The sequence below is a fragment of the Eretmochelys imbricata genome, chromosome 1 (genome assembly GCF_965152235.1).
Source record: "Eretmochelys imbricata isolate rEreImb1 chromosome 1, rEreImb1.hap1, whole genome shotgun sequence".
In the NCBI taxonomy this organism is placed as follows: domain Eukaryota; kingdom Metazoa; phylum Chordata; order Testudines; family Cheloniidae; genus Eretmochelys; species Eretmochelys imbricata.
The window spans coordinates 54,764,445-54,790,579 of record NC_135572.1 but is presented as its reverse complement, the minus strand read 5'-3'; the positions used below and the strand labels follow the sequence as shown (position 1 = coordinate 54,790,579).

Sequence of the window (26,135 nt, the reverse complement as noted above, 5' to 3'; positions counted from 1 at the left end):
CCTCCGCCCTTCCCCCTTCCCCCCCACCCACGAGGAACTCTGCCAGAGGATGCTGTGAAGGTCAAGACTAACAGGGTACAAAAAAGAACTAGATAAATTCATAGAGGATAGGTCCATCAATGGCTATTAGCCAGGATGGACAGGGATGGTACCCCTAGCCTCTGCTTGCCAGAATCTGGGATTGGGTGACAGGGAATGGATCACTTGATGATTACCTGTTCTGTTCATTTCCTCTGGGGCACTTGGCATTGGCCAGTGTCAGAAGACAGCATACTGGGCTAGAAGGACCTCTGGTCTAACCCAGTATGGCTGTTCTTATGGGTGAATTTCACTGAGACAGAACATGTAACTAATGACAAGATTGTTGAAATGTGATCTCAACAGTAACATTAGGCTGATTCAAGGATTTAGTTTCATCTTGCCCATTAAGCTGTTCAGTTCACCCATCATCTACAAGCTGCCATCTGAAGGGCTGCTGCATCCATAATCTTCTACAGCCACTCCCAGCCTTTAGTCACACGAACAGCGTTCCTCCTTTCACTCTGACTGCATCTTGTACCCTTTGTACTGGCAGGGGCTAAACATTGAAGCAGGTGTTAAAAATCTGTGTCTTACCTCTGAGAAAACATCCAATGCTGGGAGCTGTCATCACCAATTTTTACAGTGATTTTTCAGCCACAAGAAGATAACTCCTCCCAAAAAAAAAAAAAGTATTTTGCTCTCCAAAACCTGAGTGAGCCTGTTGCTATGGTTCAACTCTGTGGCTTGGGAATACTAATAACAGAGACAGAAACAGTGAGGACAGCACTTGCCAATAGCAGCAATTTTAACAGGAGATTAGAATCGCTCAATTCCTCCATAAACTATCAGTCTCTGTGCAGTTCACTCCCAAGTAAATCTATTTGAAATGTATGTGTCCTAGGAATACATTTTCTGCATCAATTTACAAATCTAAGGACTGACCAAAGCTCTTTGGCAGAGAAGTTTTCATGGATCATAACATTGGCTCTTACATGCAAATATTGACTTGTCACAAAAAAAACCCCAAAAACAAAAACATCACACTTTTTACATTGAAAAATTATAGTTACTTGAATATTTGAGACCTACTCAATGCACAGACCAGCCCAAGAATTGGCTGCGTGTGTCTGTTCACCAAAGGAGTGATCTAACACATACTAAAGTCAAGGCGAGCACTTCAATAAACTTTGGATTAGACTCCAAGGGGCAGATTTTCAAAAACAGCTCCACACTCACAATCAGAGCCAGATTTTATGAAGAGCTCAACTCCCATAACTAGCCAGATTCCAAAAGTACACACCACTTTGGATGCTGAGTTCTATACTATCCTCCTTTGAAAAATCTCACCTCAACTATGAATGCTGAGAGCCCCTGGAAATTTGTCCCTGGTTATTCCCTCTCCTCCCCCCCCCCCCCCCCACCAGTGTCAAACATAATTTGGTCATAACAAAATGGAAAATCACATCAAATCAGATTGCACGCCCACAAAGAGTTCAACAAGCCTTTTACTACTGACGCAACACATCATTTGCTTTAATGGTAAGGAGAGTTATGCCCAGGTTTAAAAGAATGTACTGCAAGAATACACCCATGCAATACTATGTGATCATTCATTGTTCCAAGTTGCTGAGATCCTTTTCACAGTATCTACTCAATTTTCTTCGTTACAATTTGAAATAGGTCAAATCTGTTTATTAAAATGGTCAAGGTATTACTTGAGTGTATTTATAATAAAATGCATGCATATAGCATTTGAAATTATTTTTTTAACCTAGTTCCCTTTATATAAGGCATAAAAAGATGCTGAAGCTTTTCCAGTGACCTTAGAATTTGGTAGGCTTTAAGCTGTATTGCACTTTGTACAGACAAGAAAACTTCTTGATTAGAGAAACTCCGTGTTTGTTTTTTATGCTCTGATGGCAAGTGGTTTTCAGCTATCCAGCCAAACAGTCTTGAGGACAAAAATTAGAAGCAATTAATTCTGTTCATTCTAATTATATCGTGGCAATATATTAATAGAAGTTATGCACTTTGCCCTTTAAATCAACATACCATAAAATTTACTGTAATAGGGAGCTCTCCATTTATAATTAATTTCAGAGTATACTGCTTAAAAGGTGTAAGTGCACAATTTCTAATTTATTATCACAATCTGATTGGGAAAATGACGAATGAACACAAGTTGCTTCAACTCTTTCTTTTCTCCCTCCCCTCCTTCCAGGACATTGTTTACTCTGCTAAAGGGAAACCAAAATACAGGCAGTTCAGACAGAGCTGAAAAATGCAGGAATCTGTATGCCTCCTGAACATGTGAACATGTAGGGGGCCTCCACCTGCGCATTTCTTCATTTCCATTAAGAAGGGGACTCGGGTGCCTGTGAATAGCATTAGCCACCAGTACACCTTTCCGAGTCCCCTCTGGGTCTGTTTTCTGAATGAGATAAACACATACATGACAAATACTTGTTTTTACGAAGTATTATTGTTTATTGTTCAATTTTTTGTAACCTCAATAAATTAAATGTATGAGGATAGATAAAATGCAATAATGATTTGTTTGGCAAAATGCATACTATCTTGAAACTACAGTATATCATTGTGTGTCAAAACAAGACATACTGGTTTCTCCAATGTAGGTCAGTGGTTGATGTAACAATTTAACTTCAGACAATTTATAAACAAAATGCTTAATTTCTGAATATACAAACATACAAGTGATTCCAACACTGTTTTCCAAGTAACACACAGTAGCAACAAACTAAGACATTTTCCTCAAATAAATATGTTTGCTGATGAAGGAATGTAGTACTCAACCGATAAATCCCTACCATACAGCACATGGGATTCCCATGATTTGTGTTTTTACACCACCTTTCAGTTGAGGACACTTTATTTAAAATGTTAAATCCAGCATCAGTGAAAATTTGTAAAAGCTAGTTTGACCAATGAAGCTCAAATGAAGATTTAACAAAAGTATATTTATTTTTCTTTAATTAATTTTTTTCCAGTACCTTATGATTGTAGCCAAGTATTTACATTTCTTAGAAGTTCTCTGCATATTTCAGTAACAAGAGTCTGAAGTTTTCAAGATACCCCTTCTATTTGGACTGACAATTTTAACGGTGAGGAAAACTGTTTCTTTGAGTTTGACAATGTACATTATACATAATTCAGGGCTTAAACTTATGTTTTTTAGCTTTCAGTAGGAAAGCATTTCTCCTAATGGTCTCTTTTTCTAAAAATCAAACACAGCTTCTCCCTCCATGAAATGAACTTCTAAATACAGGATTCTGTTATTAATCCATCAATCACACTTGTATGTTTCTACTGACAAGGTTTGCCCTTTTGTTTTCAATAACATTTCCTAAGAGGTTCTGTTAGTAAAAAGAAAGAGGTCCATCCTGCTTTCAAGAATATAGCATTACATCAGACCATTCTTCTGTTAGTAGATGAAGGGCCAGGCCAGCTTATGATTTGTTAAATGCTAACAGGGAAAGAAAATGAAAACTCTGTTTTTAATTAATTTTTAAATCCCAGGAAGTCATTGTAAGTAATTTTAAAACAGGCTGATTCATTAGTTGTACTAATTCCAAAATAAATATGACCATTTATTCTTTAACATGGTGATTTTACTTATTCCAAAACCACTCAGTAGATATTAGCAGCTCCCAACACGATCTCTGGGAATAATCCGTAGTTCTGAACCATGCTTTAGGAAAACATTTCCTAAACAAAAAAAGAGAAAATTGGTCACTTATAGGTTAAATACACGTATGTGTTATCAATAAGAGCTCTTCAAGGAAATCAGATACCAAAAGGTGTAAGTATGATATTAGGAACAATAAAATATCATCATGTTTCAGTTTTCAATTACAAAGTCAGAATGTCTCTTATGCATGAGAAACTGACTGTGTACTTTATAACATTTTCCAGTTCCTCTCACATACGCACAGTCTAATGAACACTTTGCAATTTAAAACAAAAAAGCCAGGCACAAGGTTACATATTAAGCTCATTAGTTAACAATATAAATTAATAGTTTCACCATGATTTTAAACATAACAACAAAAATTCAAGGAAAGAATAAAAAGCAAAGATATTGCAAATACAATATGCTTTCAAGGCCTCCCAGCATTATGTACAGCCTGCTATGGCTGCTTTATTCATACCATATACTGTGCACGGTAGTGAGTTTTTAACGATGTAGATCAAGTAGTACAGTCTAGCTGGCTGTCACAAAAATTAAACAAAGTGCTCAAAACCGAACACCCTTGCCCTGCCCCACCCCAGAGGCCCCGCCCCAGGACACTCCATCTCCCCCTTCCTCCATTGCTCGCTCTCCCCCACCCTCACTCACTTGCTCGTTTTCACCAGGCTGGGGCAGAGGGTTGGGGTGCGTGAGTGGAGGGGGGCTCTGGCTGGGGGTGCAGGCTCTGGGATAGAGGCAAAAATGAGTGGCTCAGTGTGTGGGAGGGTGCACCTGCGTGGGGCAGGGGTTGGAGTATGGGGGGGGGTGAGGGCTCCAGCTGGGAGGGTGGGCTCCGGGGTGGGGCTGTGGGTTCGGAGTGCGGGAGGGGGCTCAGGGCTGGGAGTTGGAGTGCAGGAAGGGGTATGGGCTCCAGGAGGGAATTTGGGTGCAGGAAGGAATTCTGAGCTGGGGCAAGGGGTTGGGGTGCAGCAGGGGGTGCGGGCTCTGGGAAGGAGTTTGGGTGTGGGAGGGGGCTCAGAGCTGGGGCAGGTTCCCAGCCAGTGGGAACTGCAGAGCCGGCGCTCGGGGTGGGGACAGCACACGGAGCCCCCGCAGCCACCTCTATGCCTAGAAGTCGGAGGGGCATGCCAAATGCTTTCTGGGAGCTGTGCGGAGCCAGCCCTTCGCCAACTGGATTTTTAACAGCCTGGTAAACAGTGCTGACCAATGCCGCCAGGGTCCCTTTTTGACCGGGTGTTCCAGTCGAAAACCGGACACCTGGCAACCCTAACATCACTGACACATACTCCCAACCTTAACTAGCTCAACATAATTTTTTGTTTGAATATAAATGTACTATCTTTCTTGAATAACAATGAAGCAGGAAAAGTCAGCTCCTCACTCATTAGCTTGTGTTTTCAAGAACTTTTTTCACAGGTGTCTAATGCATTGAATCTTCTTACAGGTTTTTAAAGTTCTCCAAGCCTAAGGTGATCTTACTATGAATTTATATACAGGTACACATCTCTTGGTGGAGGTACAGGGGCACAAGATGCCCTTAAACTCTGTACCAGCTACCCACATCACGGGAAGCAACATAAAGAGAGAAGCAGGTTCAGCAGAGTTGCTACTTCCACCGTTTTCTAGAGGTGCAATGAAGGCGGTCAGAGGGAGAGTGGGTGGAATCTTGGCTCTGCTCTTTCCCACACACCCAAATGAACCTTGGCGGTGCAGTACATCAGGGAGATTCCACAGCACTGGGTATAGACTTGATACAGTTTAGGCCAATCTGGAGCAGCCAGGAGGCTGGAAAGTAGATTTTCAATGCCTCCATACTACTGGACGGTTTGTAATATCAAAACATAGTCCTAAATTAACTTAAATGTTACCCATTCTGTGCTCTATGAACCTCAAAGCAGTCAAACATCATTAAAATCAGATTTCCTTCAAAATTTTCTTCCCTGTTGTCAACATATGTTATAGGTGACTACCTGTTCACAGGTATTTGCATATCAGGGAATAAAGCCTCAAATGAAGAAAGCTTTCTTGATTGGATGTTTAACCTCTCAAATGTGAATGTCAACCAAAGTGTCTGCTAGAGATGGCGATTAAAATATACGTCTAAAACCAAAAATTAGAAAGCGATAAGTCATCTTGATATCCTGGTTTGTAAATAGAGCTATGAAAAGTGTGTGTGTGTGTATGCACACGCGTGTGTAAAAAGAGAGCGGGCAAAGTTTGACCACTTCTATATTTGGTTGGAAGGGGGGAGGAGGAGGAGAATGTGAAAATTTAGTCAAAACTTTTTCCATTTTTTTTCTTTTAAAACATTATGACCAGCTCAAACTGTAAATGAAAAGAAGAAAGAAATCTAGTGGAGCCTTAAGAAATATTTATTTCAGTGGTTAGAAGTTGAAAGAATCATCTCTCTACATCTCTGCAGCAGTACTTTTTAATCTCTTTCCTGAGCAGGACATTGAAGAGAAAAACAGACTCACTCCTCTACTTTTATGTATTATACTAAAAATGTATCTTCTAGCCCTGTCAGCGGTTCCTCATCTCTGCCTCTGAAAACAGAAAATTATATACTATTTTAAAATTTCCTCCTCCTTCATTCCTTCCTTCTCCTTCTCTCTCAGTCAGCTGTATTGTACGGGCAGCAAAATGAAGACCACTTTCCAATATCTTAACAACCTGCAGACAGTACACTTCAGAGATCAGGAATTTAGTAAATTTCACTTTAATGCTCACACATACAATAGGACAGGTTGGAACAATGCATCAGGAAAACCAAAGTAGGGAGGGAGAATAAAACAGAGAATAATGGTTGGACAGGGAATGACACAGACCACCACCACAAGGTTGGAGGTGGAAAGAAGATGAGATACCATGAGAAAGTAAAATGAGAGTGAAGGGGGAGTAATTGATAAAGGGACATAAAGGGTGGTGGTAGTGATGGTGGTGGAGAAATGAGACCACACAGGAAATGAAAGAAAAACAGAGAAAACAAGGTAAGAGTGAGAGCTGAGAGTAATGACAGGTTTCAGAGTAGCAGCCGTGTTAGTCTGTATTCGCAAAAAGAAAAGGAGGACTTGTGGCACCTTAGAGACTAACCAATTTATTTGAGCATGAGCTTTCGTGAGCTATGAAGTGAGCTGTAGCTCACGAAAGCTCATGCTCAAATAAATTGGTTAGTCTCTAAGGTGCCACAAGTCCTCCTTTTCTTTTAGCTGAGAGTAAGTCCACCTTTTAGGAAGTAGTGTCCAATCCTTAGGTAGCTGTTCCAATCCAATCATAATACAAAAAACACAGGTACACTGAGACTGCGAACTACTAGTGTGACTGAGCAAACAAAACCTAGCTTCTGTAGAACCTTAACCACAATTTAAATGGATAGCAGGCCTATACTGCAGGTAGTGACAGGCTTTTCAGGAAGATAAAGCAGTTTTAAGTAAAAATATCTAACATTTAGGGAGTATTTCCTGTACAAATTTCAATTCTATTCCCTAAAAAAATCTACCTACATGTGACAAATATCTAAGGCACTTATCCCTTGGTACTTATGTGTGAAAATATGCCTGTTACAAGTTCTCTCCCAGAAGCCTCAACATCTCTTCTGCTAAGTGCTTGCTTTTATGACAGAGATCAAAATCTTTAACACTTGTCCAAGTTATCACTACAGTGGAGCAACATTTATCTGTTTCCCTTGAAGTTAAACTAAGGGACACTTTAGGCACAGTGGTGGTGATTTACAACATTCCATTTGTCCAGCCTAATGAGGGCTGGCAGATCCACGCACTTGGAGTGTCCTGCCACAAGCATATACTTTTAAGAGGTTTGCCAGGAGCATATACTGCTAAAGCACAAAAAAGCCAAAAGATTTTATACGGCTATTGTATTATTTTATGCTACTCACAAAGCCAAAGCACAACAAAGGAAACATGAAAATATAGCAGATTATATCCAAACACATTAGGGCTTGAACAATGAATCTGATACCCTGACGACTAAACACTCTAATCTGGATGAAATATACTTGTGCCACTACAAACCACACACAAGCTGTACAAATGTTATTTAAACAGGCCCACATTTACCCCCATTCACACACCACTCACTCCTGCCCCTTTCTCCCTGCCTCTACCATTAATGCAACAGTGTTTTCTTTATAAAGGTATGGCATGCTTGCTCCCAAACCAGAGCGTCTTCCAAATGGAAATCTGTATGGGAGTTAATGCTGGTTGGATTGCTTTAACTCCTGCTCTGCATCTTTTACTTCTCCCTCCCAAAATGGAGGTAACTCACAGTCAATGTGGGGAAAGAGGAGAGATTATATTTTGGCAGAATAACATTACTGTTGTTGGGGTGGGAAGACAGGGGAATGGCACGGAAGGACTGTGTCTTCTCATGGAATGACTGAGATCTGCAGGGATAACATTAAATTTTTTCCAATAGATCCTCACGTTCTGAGGTTTCTAAAGACTGAAACAATTGCTCTATCAAATGAGATTTTAAAGCACCAAAAGCATCTTAAATGAAAATATTAAAAACACGAGTTCTTGTATATCGGTAAGTACATGATTACTCCTGAGGGCATTCTGAGCTGAAACAATAAAAATCCTGCACCAAAAAATTAAAAATTCTGAGCACAATATTTTAAAATTCTGCAAATTTTATTTGTCAAATAAACGAGGAGGCTTGAGCATGGCACTGGGGAGCACAGGCCACTGGCTGCACAGAGGTGGGAGATCCCTGTGCAGTTCTCCCCACCCCGAACTCAGCAGTGAGGCTGCACCCAACCCTGACACAGCACAAGGACTGGGCCTGCCCCAGAAACATCCCCACTCTGTGCAGGTGCACCAGGTGTGGGCAGGCAGGCTCAGCAAAACAAGGATCCAAGTGTGGAGTGGCTTAGTGTGGGGGCGATCCAGGTGTGGGTTGAAAGGGTTCTGCGTGGGGCAATCTGGGTGCAGGCAGCTCAGTAAGGGATCCGGGTGAAGGAGGGATCTGGATGTACAGGGGCTTGTTGCGGGGGGTTCTGGGTGCAATGGTAACGGGACTCTGGGGGGGGGGGGGGGGGGAGATGACTGGGGCTCAGCGGGGGTGGGGGGTGTCTGGATGTGGGGGTCTAGAGCTCTGTAGGGGGGGGTCTGGTGGGAGGGGGGAATCAGTGGGGTATCCAGATGCTGGAGGAGTGTGGCTCAGTGTGGTGGGGATCCAGGTGCAGCTGATTGGGGCTTGGTGGGGTGGGGATCCGGGTGTTTTGTTGGGGTGGCCCAGATGCAGGGGGAGTGGGGCTCATCGGGGAGGTTCTGAGTGCAGGGGATTGAGGATCGACGGGAGGGTCTGGGTATGAGGGGGTCTCGATGCATGGGGATTGCGTGGATGGGGGAGCCACTCCCTGTACAGGCATCCTTCCCTCTGCAGCTGAGGAGTGATGGGTGCAGGAAGCGGGGGGATGGGGGAGTTTGCAGAGCTTCCTGCAGTTGGGGGAGAAATCTGGAGGGGGGGGTGGGGGTCTGACCCAGCCCCAGATGCTGTGGAAGGCAAGAGGAAATCCCGTTGTCCCTAGTCCAGCCAGGACTAGCAGCTGAGCCCAGCACAGGGTAGGGAGCTGGGTCTTCCCCAGCCCTGCCTCCTGCACCACAGTGATTTACCTCTCTGCCAGCTGCCCTGGACACCTGAAACATACTCTTGGGGAGGATCGCAATACCGCGCTTGTAGCTTCCCTTTGTTTCCCCATCAGAAAGTCATTTTTCTGTGGGGAAGCAAAGAAATCTGTGTGGAAAATAAATTCGAGCACGCGCAGTGGCATAGAATTCCCCCAGGAGTAGTACATGATACCATGTCTATTGATAACCAGCTTTGTCATAAGTCATCTAGGTTTACGTATGACCCATGACAACTGAAGCATGGGGCACTAAATACCAGTGAATGTGCAGAACCTACTGCTGGTGAAGACTTTCAACACTTTCAGAAGGGCAACGTGCCAGCATTGCTTAGCAGCATCGGTACGTATTTAAGAAACCGTCACCTGATGCTGACAATCTGGCTTCCGATCACCCTGCGTCTAATCTTCCTTTTGCAGCTAAGAATCATGAGAAGATTGTGGTGAGAACTCTCGGTACCTAGATGCCTCTTATTTATTTGACTCATGTCAATTACGATATTGCTCTTGTAACATTCCGAGATGACTTTCTAGTGGTGATGGATGAAGTTCAAGTATCCATACTGCATTATCAGATTTATCATCTGCCTTAGATTCTCTAAGATTCTATCTTGTTCTCATAAGAACAGCCATACTGGGTCAGATCAAAGGTCCATCTAGCCCAGTGTCCTGTCCATCTAGCCCAGTGGCCAATGCCAGGTGCCCCAGAGGGAATGAACAGAACAGGTAATCAAGTGATCCATCCCGTCGCCCATTCTCAGCTTCTGGCAAACAGAGGCTAGGGACACTCAAAGAATGGGATTGCATCCCAGCTCATCTTGGCTAATAGCCATTGATGGACCTATCCTCCATGAATTGATCTAGTTTTTTGGGTTTTTTTAACTGTTATAATCTGGGCCTTCACAACATCCTCTGGCAAAGAGTTCCACTAGTTGACTGTGTTTTCTGTGAAGAAATGCTTCCTTTTGTTTTAAACCTGCTGCATATTAATTTCATTTGGTGTAGTAAGGAGTAAATAACATTTCCTTATTTACTTTCTCCACACCAGTCATGAATTTATAGACTTTTATCATATTCCGCCTTAGTCGTCTCTCTTCCAAGCTGAAAAGTCCCAGTCTTATTAATCTCTCCTCCTTCTCATTCAGTGTACATATGAGGATGTTAGTGGACTATACCCTGATTCAGCAAGGTGCTTAAGTCCTTTGTGGGACTGGGCTTTAGTGGGAAATAAAGAGTTGTTGTATTTCAAATGTGCCGAAAACACCCAGCTTCATTTTTCTCTCTTTTGATCCCGAGTGGTTGTGTGTCTACCACAACGTTTCGTGGAGACTAGGACACAGATGAGTTAGATCTGGCTGAGGCTCATTCCAGATAAGAAGGAGAGGATATTGGTAGGCTCGGTAAAGCAATCAGAAGATTTTGGCAAAAGTCACAAAAGTCTTTCCAAAGTGGACCTTGCCAACATAAATCGTGCCTTTGTCACTTGGAGACTAGACTATTGCAATGTTCTCTTAAGGTTAAACCTTAAATTTATTTGTAAGGTAAGCTAGGGCAGAATGCAGCAGCCTACTTTGTAAACAGAGCGTCTTTCCATGCACATACCCAATCAAGCCTCCAAAAGCTGCACTGGCTGCCTGTGTGTTTCTGGGTGCAGTTTAAGATGTTGATTTTAAAATGACTTCAAACCTTCCTATTTGAGAGACCACCTCTCTCTCTGTGGCACATTGCCGCAGTTGAGATCAGAAGAGGTCCTTTAACTGGATCCCCCTCGACATGAATGAGAGGAGACTGCTGGCAGGAATGTTTCCCTTTCCTTTGGAATGTTTCTCTCACCCAGTCCAAAGTAGCTTTAACTAGTTGACCTTCAGGGCACACTGCTAAATCTATTTAGAAAGGCTGCAGAAGTAGTAAATATTGCTGTGTGATGTACAGGGTAAGTTAAAGGTTGTTGTTTTTTCCCTGCATGGTTATTTAGTATTATATTATGGGGTTGCTATTTCTTTTTCATTATCATATTAAGTATTTATGTGAATATTAGCTGGAATATTAGCTAGGCACCTACTGTTTCACAGATCTAAATAAACAAAATATTGAGCAATAATTATATGATCTTAATGTTTGACATGAGGCTTTGGATGCAGTTTTCAGCCACTGTTTAGTACTTCTGGATCCCTATTTGAAAAGCTGTTAAAACTTGGATAAACTAGATGAGAACATAAGTCATTCACTGTGGTGCATCGTAACTGAATAAAAAATAATTCTTTTTTTTTTAATTGGACTTCACAAATAACTACTTACCTGCTGTCTGTGCAGGGTTTATTCCTATTCCATCTAAGTTTTAAAAACAAACAAACAAAAACAGTTTGATTTAGGGGCTAAAACAAAAAAAGATCCAAGTATCTCGTAGCGTAAACTTACAACATTAAAATGAATGCAAAATATACAAGGTTCTAAACAATATACTGTAATAATTATTAAATATCAGTCTTTATTAATTTCCTATTGCCAAAAAGTATCGCTAGTCAGCTTTATTATTTACAGTTGATGATAAAAATTTCAGCATAGTGAACCACAAGATATGCTGTAGAATAAAACCTCTCAAATAGCAATAAAATATTAATGGCAAAATCCCATGCACCAGCATTATGTATAACAGTGAGGTATTACTTTTAAAGCTCATCAGTTTGTATGCTGGTTAGGTTATAGAGAAAACCTGCTTATACTTTTCTGGAATACAGCTTAACTGAATCAACAATATAAAAACCATATTCTTACCATTTGTTATAATAGCACTTGTTGCTGCAGGAACTTTGAACTAAAGGAAACAAAAGTATGACAAATTAGTTTTAAAGACAGACAACAAAGTGGAAAATACTACAGTGAACATTCAAACTCTGTTGTAATTTTAGATGCTTAGGCCTGTATAAAGAATAATTATGGGAAAAAATTCTCTTCAGATTTTATAGGACTATCAAAATAATAGTTTACAATCAAAGCTTATTATGCACTAAGAGGTTACATGGAACATAAAGTACACAGTGTTAAAACAGTTGATTAGATCTAATCATCTGAAAAAAAATCTGGAAATAATGTCAAAATTATGCTAATTGAAAAGTTCAAAAAATAATAATTCTGATAATACTGTAAGGAGCAGCACCAAAAATGTTGATGAAAATGAGTAACTACTAAATTGCATACATTTCTGGAACAAATATGCAATTTTGTTTTATAAGTTGCTTTAATTTAAATTGACCAAATATAGATGCCAGAACCTTCTGGAATAAAAATGGCCAAATAAAACCTTCAAACACTTATGTACATAAACAATTTCACGGAATCTACTCAAGTATCAATTCATGGGCACAAAGTTAAGCGTGTGCATAAGAATTTGCAGAACTGGAGCCTTGGTCTTTGCGTAAACGTGATTTTATTTTTTTAAAGACATGGCTATAGCAAAAATGGCTGAAATCTGAAATGTACAGTGTCCCGGTATTGAGAGCTATGGTGTTTTTCAGTGCATGAGCAACTGTAAAATCATTTGTGTGCATATTTAGTAACATTTATTAAGAGCACAATGAGCGGAATCACAATGCAGAATTCCTGCTTGACTTGACTTGGGGCTGGGCAGGGATGGTCTGCTACTGAGACAATTTATGTGGGGGAATTTACAACCATTTCATAAACTGCTAACTCCTTTAAAAAAACCCAAAACCAAAAAAACACCTGTCACAGCTGGCCAGATAGAAAATAGACTCTATTCTGCACTTCTGACCGTATTTTCAGTAAATCTTTCAAAAGTCTCTTGGATTGAAACACTCACTGCAGGCTACTTGATTTTTCTATATTAAGGTAATGCATTGAAAATAGTTAGGAATTTTGATGGACTACGATATTATTTTTATGTGGCAGTACTGTCCATAGGTCCCAGCCAGAATTGGACCCCATTGTGCTAGGTGCTGTACAAAGATATAGTAAAATACAGTTCTTGCTTCAAAGAGCTTCCAACTGAACATCCCCATCCTGTAAACACACAGGTCCATAAAGTGACTCACAAGCTTAAATCTTTGAAAGATCTGACCCAGTATGCTCTGTTTCTGGACTCAAATGGTCTACCACATATTATGCTTAACATCAGGGTACAGGAGAAAATAGTAGGTGTGGACAAAGGGTTACTGTTACCAGAGAAAGTCACATTGATTCAAGCCTCCTTTTCGTTTTTTTAATGAGTCCTGGTATACATTTAAAATGTAGGTAAACATAGACAATAATATTTGCAAATGCATCAATGACAGGAACGGTCCCAGAAGACTGGAGAAGGGCTAATGTAGTGCCCATCTTTAAAAAAGGGGAAAAGGAGAAGCCAGGGATCTGTAGACCAGTCAACCTGACCTTGATACCTGGGAAGCTAATAGAGCAATGAATAAAATGTTCAATTTGTGAATACCAGGAGCATGGACATATTAAGAACAAATCATGCCAAACCAGCTTGATTTCCTTCTTTTACAGGGTAACTGGTTTGGTGGATAGAGGGAAAGTGGTGAACATTAATATACCCAAACTTTAGCAAGGCTTTTGACACAGTCCCACATGACAGTCTAATAAGTAAGCTGGAGAAATGTGGGCTCAGAGGAACTGCCATTAAGTGGATATATAACTGGTTAAACACCACAAACAAATGTTATTCTGAATGGAATAATGTCAGATTGGAAAGAGGTCTCAAGAGGGATTAACAGGGATCTGTTCTGGGTCTGGAGCTATTTAACATCTTTATTAATGACCTGGATGTAGGACTAGAGAGCGTACTGTTCAAACTGGCAGATGGCACAAAGCTGGGGATAGAGCTAAAATTCAAAGAGATTTTGATAAATGAGAGAACTGGGCTATAGACAACAAAATGAAATTCAACCAAAGACAAATGTACGGTGCTACAATTAGAGATGAAATACCAAATGCACAAATACAGAATAGGGGATAACTGACTTGGCAGCAGCACTGCTGTAAAGGATCTGGAAGTTGTGGTGGATCACAACCACAACATAAACCAATAATGCGATGCAGTTGCAAAATACAGAGGCATTGCATGCAAGTCACGGGAAGTGATAGTACCGCTCTACTCGGTGCTGCTTAGACCTCAGCTGGAGTACTGTGTCCAATTTTGGCCACCTATGTATAGAAAGGATATGGAGAAGCTGGAAAGGATCCAGAGGCAAGCGATAAAGATGATCAGAAGGATGGAATGCAAGCCATATGAGCAAAGGCTGAAGGAACTGGGTATGTTTAGTTTGGAAAAGAGGAGATTAAGACTGGGACATGACAGCGGTCTTCAAATAGTTGAAAGGCTGCCATAAAAAAAGTTGTTCTCTCTTGCCACAGAGGGCAGGACAAGTGGCAATGGGTTCAAGCTATAGCAGATTTAGATTACATCTCAGGGAAAGACTTCCAAACTGTAAGAACAGTAGGACAATGGAACAGACTGCCTAGGGAGGTCATGGAAGCTCCTTCACTGGATGTTTTCAAAAAGGAGGCTGGATAACCATCATTCTCGGATGGTTTAGACACAACAAATCCTGCATCTTGGCAAGGGATTAGACTAGATGACCCTTGCGGTCCCTTCTAACTCTATGGCTCTATGACTCTCTAGCTCTCCCGTTGACATAAAAAAACACCTCAACGAGCAGTGAAAGCTATGTTGGCGGGAGAAGCTCTTCCACCAACAAAGTGCTGTGAACACTACCACTCATGCCGGCAAAACTTATGTCACTCAAAGAAGTGTTATTTTCACACCCCTGAGCGACATAAGTTTTGCTGACATAAGCGGTAGCGTAGACATGGCCCAAGTCTATGAAATCTGGGATGAAAGGGGAAAGCAGCAGTAATCAGTGCTTATAGGGCTCCCAATGTTACTCATTATTTGCTAATATTCCAAGGAACCGTTGAATTCATGCACCAACTGTATGTAACGGAAAGGATACCGCTGGCTATCCCCAAAGAGCAACTGAGCATCCATCCTCTTACATCTCCTATATGACTGGTCTGTATATGCACCATCTCCAGTGAATGACTGAACATGCTTCCTTCCAGCCCAAGGCTACAGAGAAGCTGGACTTTCCCTGTAATGGCTGCTAGAGGTTGCAGTGTGGCTTGGCACTGGAACTGAGAGCAAGAAACCTGTCTGTCCTGTGCTCTCAGTGACACCTCTGTTGGCACTCAGCCAGTAAGAAGGTGGAAACTGCCAAATTCAAAAGCAGAGTAGACACAAGGCGGACTTGGGGAGAGAAAAGAGGAGATTTGGACAACTAGTCTGACAAGACTGTGGCTGGAAGGAGAAGAGAAAACCAGAATCGTCTGAGCAAGGGAATAGGGTTGGTGGGCGTTGACTGGGAATGAAAGGGAGAGGAAGCTTGAACTGGAAGCTGTGGGGGGTGGGAAAAGGGAAGGCTTTAATTGGTTGTGTAGGAAGGAAGGGCAGTTTGGAACTGGTTGGACAAAGAGACTAGGACTGGGAACTGGGGTAGGCAGACACTGAGATAACACGACATGAAGAAGTGGGGGGAGGCTGAACAAGGAGGCTGCATCTAGGAACCAGAGTGTGTGTGTTGGGGGAAGGGGAGACAGATCTGACAAGATGGGTAGTGAGGAAAGAACTTGGGTTTGCTGGGCAAAGAGACTGGGATAAGAGAGCGGGGGATACAGGGACAAGGAACCAGGGAGAATGTGGGAGACTGGGACTGGATGAAGAATGCAGGGAGGGAGAATAGAACTGGGAGCCAGTGGAAGGAGAGAGACTGGGCAAGGAGAATGGGACTGGATGTTGGGAGAGGGAGTTTGGAAGTGGGATAAAGTAGATTAGAACCATCTGGACAAGGAAACTGGGACTTGAATGAGAAGCCTGAGGAGTAGAGATGGATTGGACAAGCAAGAGAAGAAGGACTGGGACAATGAGCCAGAGATGGGGAAAAGACAGGACAGTGACATGTTGGAGGGGGAGGGGCAGGGGCATAAGGGGTCACGTTGGGGAAACAAGAAGAGTCTGCTCCTACTAGAGCACACTCCCCTCCAGAGCTTGCAGTGGAACCCAAGGTTCCTATCCCAACAGTCCTCTGTTGTCTGAAAGTATGTGTGAAACCTACTGGCAAAGTGTCTCATCCCATTTACTGCTGGCCCACACAGAGGATGACAACTTACTACTACTAACAGTTACTTTGTAAGCTCAGATTGCAGAGATTTGCATGGTTGAACTATAAGGTTCAATCCTGTTGATGAATCATTGAGTGTCCATATGATGCCACATGATGGAATTTATGTTTGTTCAGTTTGCTTGTTTAAAAAGCTATGCAATTACAAAAAAAGAAAAGGAGTACTTGTGCACCTTAGAGACTAACAAATTTATCTGAGCATAAGCTTTCGTGAGCTACAGCTCACTTCATCGGATGCATTCCTGTAGCTCACGAAAGCTTATGCTCAAATAAATTTGTTAGTCTCTAAGATGCCACAAGTACTCCTTTTCTTTTTGCGAATACAGACTAACACGGCTGCTACTCTGAAATCTATGAAATTACACACACCCGCAAAAACTATACTAAGAAAACATTATTCAGATTGCTAAATCAAGCACTTAACAGTTAGGAAATGCCTCAATTAAAGTTTCCAGTGTAACCTTAATTGAGCCCCCTTGCGCATGTGCATTACTATACAGCCTTTAATTACATGATCACATACTCTTTTTACCATCGGATCCCTGTCTCATTCAGTGCACTGGATGGACAGTGCTCAAATTAATACAAAGTATTGTATAGCTGTTCATTAATCTTTTTTATGTAAGGTGTGGCCATAGACCTCATTAAGCACACAATATTCAAACCCTGCTCTGAAGATATCTGCATGATTTTTTCTACGGCCCTCATCACTCTCATATATGAGTGCTTCATAAAATTAATTTATCTTCACCCCTGTGAGGTGACGGAGTGGAATTATCTCCATTTTACAGATGAGAGCTGAGGCACAGAGACAGTAAGGTAAAAAGTACCCATTAATTTTGGGTGCTCAAGCTGAGATGCCTAGGACTTGATTTTTGAACGTACTTAACTTTTTATACCACTTTATATATTCAAGCACAGCTCCCTTGGACGTCAACTGCAGTTGTGAGCGATCAGCATTTTTGTAAAAGAGGCCCAAGATATCAAGTTGGGCATGCAGAAAATGAGGAAAACATCATTAGTGACCACCTCTGAAAGGTTTGGTTTCAATGACTTGCATGGTAGCATCACACAGGAACTCTGTGGCAGAAGCAGGGATAGAATCCAGCTGCCTTAACCAGAAAACCATCCTTTCTCTTCTTACAGTTCCCTGTGTTATTCATTTCTTTTCAATTCCTGCAACAATTGAGGCAGGGATCCTACAGACATCAGCCTCCTTTACTACACTGCCCTGATTCATCTCCAGAACAGGAGATGTGCATTGAATGAGGGAGGGGTCCAGTAGAAAAAATAGTATGTGATCATGTAATGAAAATCTGTATCATAATGAATAGGGGGGCTAAATTAAGGTTGCACAAGCATTTTCTAACTTTTGAGTGCTTGATTTTGTAACTTGTTTTTAACAGAGCTTTTGTGTCTGAAATATGGATTTGGGGATTGATCCTGCTCCGTTAAAAGAAGCGGGAACCAGATCAAGACCTTTTTGCAGGAATGCCTATATTTCAAACTGTTGTAGGTAAATAATGTAAAGATCATATCTGATACTGTAGAAAAAGCCATCCAATTTTGCTGGACTTATGCTTTTTGAAAGCAAATACCATGTTTATTCTAGAAACGTCCACATTTGTATTCTTTGCAATATTTGTGGCAAAATAATGCTTAGGTATAAAAAGAATGGTTAATTCTTGGTTTAAATACTTGCTTCACAGAGTCATACCAAAAAAAAATATCATATTGCTATGGGCTGAGTTAAACATTGTTGTTATGGGTCAGGAATAACCATCTGCTGTATATTCAGGATAAATACGAACAGGACATGGTAATCAGGTGGCTGAAACAATTAAGCTGACTCCACCCTAAACACAGGCCCATGTCTCCAGCCAAAACAAAGGCACATCCAAGCCACTCAGGAACGTGAACTATGTGGAGAGGGGCTCAGCGGGGCATCGTTTAAGGGTGTGTGTGCGTGTATGTGCACATGCGAGGGTGAGAAGCAAGACAGAGAGACCGAAGCAGCAAGAAAGTCAAAAGTAACAGAAGTGCTGGCAATGTGGCCCTGATGGAAAGCTAAGAAAGAAAACTATGTGGGCACAGAGTGCTGGTGGCAGAACAGGTATGGAAGTACAAGTAGCGAAACTGTCTCCTGCTGTTTGATTCCTATTGTATTCAGGAAAACAGGACTTTATGTATAATTTTTGTAAACAAACGAGATTGCATCAAAGAAAATACCTGTTTCTGTCATCAATTTCTCCTCCTACCTGCAACACCCCAAATTCAGCTAACAGCTCAGTCAAAAGGGGTAACTATATTAAAAGGTATAGTATTAAAAACATAACTCATATGAAACCTGTATTTAAGGATTGATAACATCTTAATAAACTGAACAAAATATCTACATATTTCAGATGGCATGCCTACTAAAAACATAATTTAGAAATCATTTAGTTCTCTGCCTCTAGAAACACATTGTAAACTATGCTTTTTTAAAATTCTAAACCAGCACTTGCATGTTTATTCTGACGGGCTACGGATATTCTGTATGTTATCTTAAAAAATTCCCTTCACAGTAAATGAATGATTCATCTATTCAAATGACTGAGTTAACATTAAACTAAGTGGTTCAAGGAGTATAGTCCATTTATAAAGCCAGAAACCAGGTCTTGTTCTTTTCAGTGCCAAATACATGCAGTACCTGTGGTCTGAATTAAAAATTAAATTACCCCTCTCCTCTTCCCCAAAGAATGTAACTAATAAGCAAGGAAGCAAAGTCTTTTTATTCTATATTTGTATAGCACGTAGCACACTGGGGTCTTGGGTTCATGACTAGAGCTTGCTGACCCTATTGTAGTACAAATAAATATTATAAATAACAATAATAACCAAAGACAATGCAGTATTTTTAAAAGTGATCATTTCATTATTTCCTCCTCCCCTCAATAGATCCTTGTACCAGTGTGTGAAAGAGCTAAATATCATCATATTGTATTATAGGTGGCTTCCAAAAAAAACTATAAAAATATCAAAACTTATCTTTCAAAAATAAAATGTTTTCTTCTGTGTGCGCTAAGTGGATTTATATAACTGAACTCTAATGATATGTGGGGTACAAGAGCCCACTACAACAATTGTTCTTCATTTTCCCTCTAAGCCTCCTGAAAACAGCTGTAATTATCCCTCTAGGTTGTAAACCTACACAAAGGGGATGATTCAAAGCCCACTGATGTCAACAGAAAGACTCCCGTTGATTTCAAAAGGCATGATCCAAAGTACATAAATACACACTAGTTGCAACTGTATGTTGTTTAATGGGACCATTTTAATAACTAATACTTTCCTAACATGGCTGTTTTTAAAGCATGGGCTTCTAGTGTACACAAAAGCCTTTGAAATGGAAAAGACCTACAAAAGTCTGGTCTACACTTAAAAGTTTTACTGGCATAGCCATTTTGGTTAAGAGTGTGTGTTTAAAAAAAAAAAATCACACCCCTCACCAATATAGCTAAGCTGACAAAAGCCCTACTTTGGATGCAGTTATACCATCAAAAAAGTTGTTTTGCCAGTATAGCTTATTTTGTTTGGGGAACTGGTATAAGCCGGGGGTTGGTAATCTTTGGCACCCGGCCCGCCAGGGTAAAGCCACTGGCGGGCCGGGCCAGTTTGTTTATCTGGCGCGTCTGCAGGTACGGAGCCCCGCAGCTCCCACCGACCGGGGTTCGCCATTCCCGGTCAATGGGAGCTGCGGGAAGCAGTGGCTAGCTCATCCCTTTGGCTTTACTCTGGTGGGCCGGGTGCCAAAGGTTGCCGACCTCTGGTATAAGCTATACTGGCAAAAGCACTCTTTGGTGATGCAAATTGCATCTCCAGTAAGAGGATCTTCCTGAACAGCTATACTGGCAAACCCTTTCTAATATGGAATGGCCTATGTCATCAAATCCATTCCCTCTGCCAATACATTATTATTTCTTCTAGTACATGTTCCAAGGAGTAAAGTGGGATTGTACTTGAGTGGCTAGTCTGAGCCACTGCAGCCATACTGTTATTTTTAGCCATTTTTATCCCTCTAACCAAGGCAGAGAGAGAGAATAAGGGTTTGACTACATAGGAAAGGTTTACCAGTTATACGGATATAATTATACCAGTATAGTTAAACTGATACAATTACACCCAGCATAGCTTCTTGTGTGGACACTCTTATTCCTGAATAAGAGTGTCCACACAAGAAGCTATATTGGTGTAATTGTATCAGTTTAACTATACTGGTATAATAATTCAGGAATAATACAATATTCAGGAATAAGAGTGTCTACACAGGGAGTTATACTGGTATAACTATATTAGTGTAAGGTTATGACTACACTGCCCATGTTACAGCGACGTGGGCAATGTAGTCAAGCTTTATTGCCAGGGAAGAGCTCTCCTGGTGATAAAAAATAACTACCCCGAATGAGGGGTGGTAGCTTTAATGGTGGGACCACGGCTCCTGGTGATAAAGCGCTGTCTATACTGGTGCTTTTCAGCCCTACAACTTTTGTTGCCATGGGGTGTGTTTTTTCATACCCCGAACGACTAAAGTTTTAGCACTGAAAGTAACAGTGTAGACACAGCCTAAATTCACGTCTTACTTTATACTTGTATAAACTTTCCTACAATGGCAAGCCAACAGTAACTCGCTCAAGATCACACAGGAAGTTTGTGACAAAGCAAAGAACTGAACCTGGGGCTCCCAAATCCTAACCTGGCACCCTAACCTCTGGACCATCCTTCTTCTCTACTCCTCCTTGGAGTTTATACCCTTCAAATACTTATAAGCTATGCCTCCACCTTAGTCATCACTTGGCAATTTATACACATTTCTCCGGCTCTTTCTTCACATTTATCCCTCCAGCCCCTTCATCATTTTTACTTTCTCTGAAATCCCTCCAAACTATCACTTTCCCTTGAGTAAGAAAAAGGTCAAAATATCATAATATTCCAGGTGTAGATTCACCAAAGCGAAGTAGAGACGCACCATTTCCCCACTGAACTGTGATGTGGCACTTCCTCATACGCAGCCCAAAACAAATTTTAATGTGTTACAGCAAAAAAGCCAACGACATTTTGTTGTCCACAGTCATTACTGCTTACCAGGTTTCTCTCTTTCATTAATTTAATGTTTACTTCCTATTTTCTATCTCTACATATTTTTAAATCATACACATATACATTTTACACCCATGTAATATGTTATGGATCAGATATCACTTTTTATTACTTTAAAAAAAGAATAATTATGTAACTGCCTTGATGAAATTCCAATGAGCTTTTTCAATAAAAGCGAACTTCCAACATGAATCATTCTAGACCCAGCTATCTATAATTTCACACAAAAATTTACACGAGTCTTGTAATTTAACTCTTTCGTTATTGATGTAAACATTGTCACAATTCAACACTTACTTCTTCTGCAGCAAACTTCAAGACAGCTGTGAAAGGTGTATTTTCAGGCACACTTAACCTGAAACAAAGAAGAGTTAATAGAAAATATGATTTCTAGACCAAATTAGAGACTAATTCCAATGGTTCTAAAGTTATTGATTATAATTTCACTGAAATCAATGGTAGTGCCCAATGATAAGGGCCTAAAAAACAGAAAGAAGACTAGTACATTGCAAAAAAAATAAAAACCTGAAGTTTTTATTTTTAAATAAATTATTACAGGCATTCCAGAAGAAGTGATGTCAACATGTTTACCACATAAGAATTGTGGAAGACTTCCCAGTATCTACTCTCCATACCTTTTTGAGTGTGTGAGATTACATATTCAACTTTCCCCTACCAACAGCCTGATCTTGCAAATACTTACTATGGGGCATGGTGTTTAATACCATGAGTAGTACCACTGATTTAATGATAAGACTTCAAAAACCATATTGTGGTACCAACATGATGAGCAATATGGCCAGTTATGAACTCAGGGCTTTAGTGAAGACGCTACTACACCGAGGGAAGAGCTTCTCTTGTAGGCATAGTTAATCCACCCCTGCAAGAGACAATAGCTACATCAATGGAAGGGCATTGTCTACACTGGGGTTTAGGTCGGTATAACTATATCGCTCAGAGGCATGCATTTTTTACATCGCTGAATGATGTAGTTATACTGATGTAAGTTTGTAGTGTAGACCTGGCCTCAGTGCTACATCATACAGATTAATGAGGAGTCCTGTGCGTCATTCCAGCCCACAGTGATGATACCTAGATAAATAGACCAGGAGCAGTAGAAAGCTATATACCATCTATAAAGAACACGTCTGTTTGATGGGAAAGAAGATAAGCGCTACCCTTTTCTGCATCTGTAAAGTACTGTCCAGGTGACAGTAATAAAACAATTTAAATTCAGCCAGATCAGAACCAAGTATCATTGAACCACACCCTAATTCTGCACATTTTTAAACTTTATCTAGTTATACGGAATACCACTCATTTTAAACCATATATTAATTATTATTACTTAGGCTATATCTACACTACAAGGTTAAGTCAATGTATAGCCACTATTGAAATTAAACCGCTGTTGCATGTCCACACTATGCTCCTTGTATCAGCGGAATGCATCCACAGTAGCAGCTCTTACATTGATGCAGAAAGCAGTACACCGAGGGTGGCTATCTCACTGGGTAACTGACCACAGGGTGTTTTGGAAAGAGTTTGCAATGCCTCATGGTGGCAAGTTCAGCATCACATGATGCAGGTTTCACTGACCCATCATTCCATGGGCATCCTACTAGATTTCCAGCTGCTGTTCAACTGCCCTGGTAATCTGTGAGCCAGCCGTCTGTGTCAGAAAGCATGGAATCCGCACTGCTCTTCAGTATTGTGCTGTGTGTTATGAACACAAGGCTATAAGAGAAGCTCAACAGGGGAGGAGAGGCACAATTCACCATCACCCTGACTCCAGCCCCCTCCTTGTAGAAGAAACATGTCTTCGGCTTTGCACCAGAGGTGACTATTTGCCTCCCATGTCTTCTGCTGAGTTTTACACAGCACTGCTGTGTGTGTGTCCTATCGTAGCCCTTCCCCATACCCCTCGATGCTCCAAGCAAGTTCCTGCAGCTGGACTGGAGCTGTGCCTGCACAACCTCCTCTCTCCACAGACCCAGGAAATCCACCACCTTCAGACAGGCGCGTGTTTGCTGTGTGGAGCTGGCATGCTCAGCTGGGAAGTTGCTATCAGAGCTCTCCACATCGAGCAAACAGGAAGAGCAAGTTCAAAACTTCACAGGGCTTTAACAGGGGTGGAGTGTTCACCTGTGTACCTGGCTGCAGGGAAGTGGAGTTCAAAACGATGACCAGAGCGGTCACAGTGGACATTGTGGGATACCTCCTGGAGGCCACTTATGGTGACGTAAGCAACACACTGTTTACACTGACACTGTGTTGCTCTAACTACGTCTCTCTAAGCTTTAAGTCTCTCGTTGAGGTGGTTTTATTATGTAGGCGTAGCAGGCAAGTTAAAGTGGCAGGAGCACTGCAGTGTGTACACCTCCATAGTTAGTTTGACATAAGCTGCCTTATGTCGACAAAACTGTGTAGTATAAACATGGCCTTAGTAAACTACACAAAAACATCAATTACAAATAACTGTGCAACAAATCAGTCCCATAAGAATACCATTTCCATCCGTACTACACTTGAAACTAACGTTCTTGAAAGCACAGACAAAGCAGCAGATGTGGAGCAGTGCCCACATGGAATGAAACTGAAGCTATAGGCACGGGGCAATACCCACATGGAAAGAGAAGGAGGCTGAAGTGGCACAAGCACTCACTCTCATGTGCTTTGCTGGCTTGTTCTTGTTCACATGCTTAGGGTCGAACTGACTGCCCTATATGGGGTTGGGAAAGAATGCTACTCTGAAATCCCCCAGATCAGTGAACCTAGGGGGTTTTCACATTCCTGTGCAGCATGGGGTATGGGTCACTTCCCGAGATTACCTGCGTATATCTCAAACAATTTTCTGCCATTGCAGGGCCCTCTGGCATCAGTGCACTTCAGTCCCACCTGTTCTTTGCCTGTGGCATAGAACAATCTAGTCTCCTGTGGGCTGCGATACTTTGATCTAATTTCAGTTGTTGGGTTTAGTGTGTGGTGCTGGTGAACTATGCTCTACAGGAAATCAGACTACATGATCTGGTGGTCTCGTTCATCCTTAAACTCTGTGACTATAGGCATGAGGCAGCGTCTACGTGGACAAAGAAGTATGTAGGAGGGAGCAGTGCTCATGGGTCTAGGGGCAGTGCCTGTAGGCAAGACGGGTGGGTTGGGGGCACAGCTGAGGGAGGCTTGCAGACAGTATCAGTGGGCGGGGGTGGATCAGTGTCTGGAGATAGTGTCTGTGGGCACGGCGGTGACCAGGAGCATAGTGTCCATGGGCAGGGAGAGAGAGTTGGAGGGGCAATACCCATGACAGGGGAGGGTCGATGGCAAGGGAGTTGGTGTGAGGGGGCCGTGCCCATTGGCGTGGGAGGAGCTGGTGTGGGGAGGCAGTACCTGTGGTCAGGGTGATTGTGGGGCTGGAGTGGGGAGGGAGGCGGTGCCCATGGACAAGACACAGGAGGTGGCAGCAGGGAGGTCAGTGGCAAGAGGCTGGCATGGGGGGCAGTGCCGAGGGGCAGGGTGGGGGCTGGCATACAGGGGTCAGTGCCTGGGGGTGAGGCAGCTGGGGGATGTTGTCAGCGTTTGACGGCGGGGGGGGAGAAGGGAGCTGGTGTAGAGGACAGTGCCCAGGGGCGGGGTGGCTGGGGGCATAGGGTGTGGGGGGTGCCCACGGGCCAGGGAGGGGGGACAGTGCCCGTGCAGTGGTGCCCATGGGAGGACGGGCAGTAGGTGCAGGGGAAGTAGATGTGGCAGCGCATGCGCACAAGGCATGAGGCGGCGGGGGGGGGGGGTCACTCACACTTTGTAGGGCAGCCGCGGGTCCGAAGTCAGCGTGATTTTGAAGGTGACTTTCGACCTGGGGAGGCAGAGGACAGAGCGTTAGAGGCGGCGGGGCAGGGGGAGGTCGCGGCGGATGGGGGAGCCGGGGGGGGGGTGTCCGTGTCACTCACATGATCCGGTCCGGGCCCAGGAACCGCCGCCACCGCCCCCAGGCACACGTCAGCCACCGCTGCGCCGGCCGACCGGCCGGGGGCGGGGTCCTTCGCCTCCGCTTCCGCCCCGCCCGAGCTGCCCGGCCGCCGCCTGAACAAAACCGCCACGGAGCAAGCGGGACCCTGAGCCGGCGGGGGCGGGGCCAGGGAGCGGGTCCTCGTCAGGCAGCGGCGGGGGCAGCCACTCTGGGTCCTGCCGCTGTGAGGCGCGGCGAGGCCCGGGGCCTGGCTCCGCCCCCTGAGCCCACCCGCTCCCCGACTCCCGCGGTGGCCCGGGCGCCCGGTGCACAGAGAGCGGGGGCGGCGGGGCGGGGTGCGAGGAGCAGCCCGGCGGGGTCGGGAAGGACTTTCCCAGGCTGGCAGGGTCCTCGCGGGGAGGGGCGGGGTTCGCCTCCCTGTGCGGCCGGTGGGTGACTTGCCCGGGGCAGCTGGCAGGA

General features: G+C 42.8%; 1 protein-coding gene across 1 annotated transcript; it reads right to left on the bottom strand.

Moving 5' to 3' along the window:
- Nucleotides 1-2,484: 2,484 nt before the first annotated feature.
- Nucleotides 2,485-25,800, bottom strand: UFM1 (ubiquitin fold modifier 1). Its single transcript, XM_077810652.1, has 6 exons — nucleotides 25,657-25,800; nucleotides 25,506-25,562; nucleotides 22,010-22,067; nucleotides 12,153-12,192; nucleotides 11,676-11,708; nucleotides 2,485-3,747 (listed from the first exon to the last, which is right to left on the bottom strand). Coding segments are annotated over exons 1-6 (258 nt in total). The 5' UTR covers nucleotides 25,659-25,800; the 3' UTR covers nucleotides 2,485-3,679.
- Between the last annotated feature and the right edge of the window lie 335 nt (nucleotides 25,801-26,135).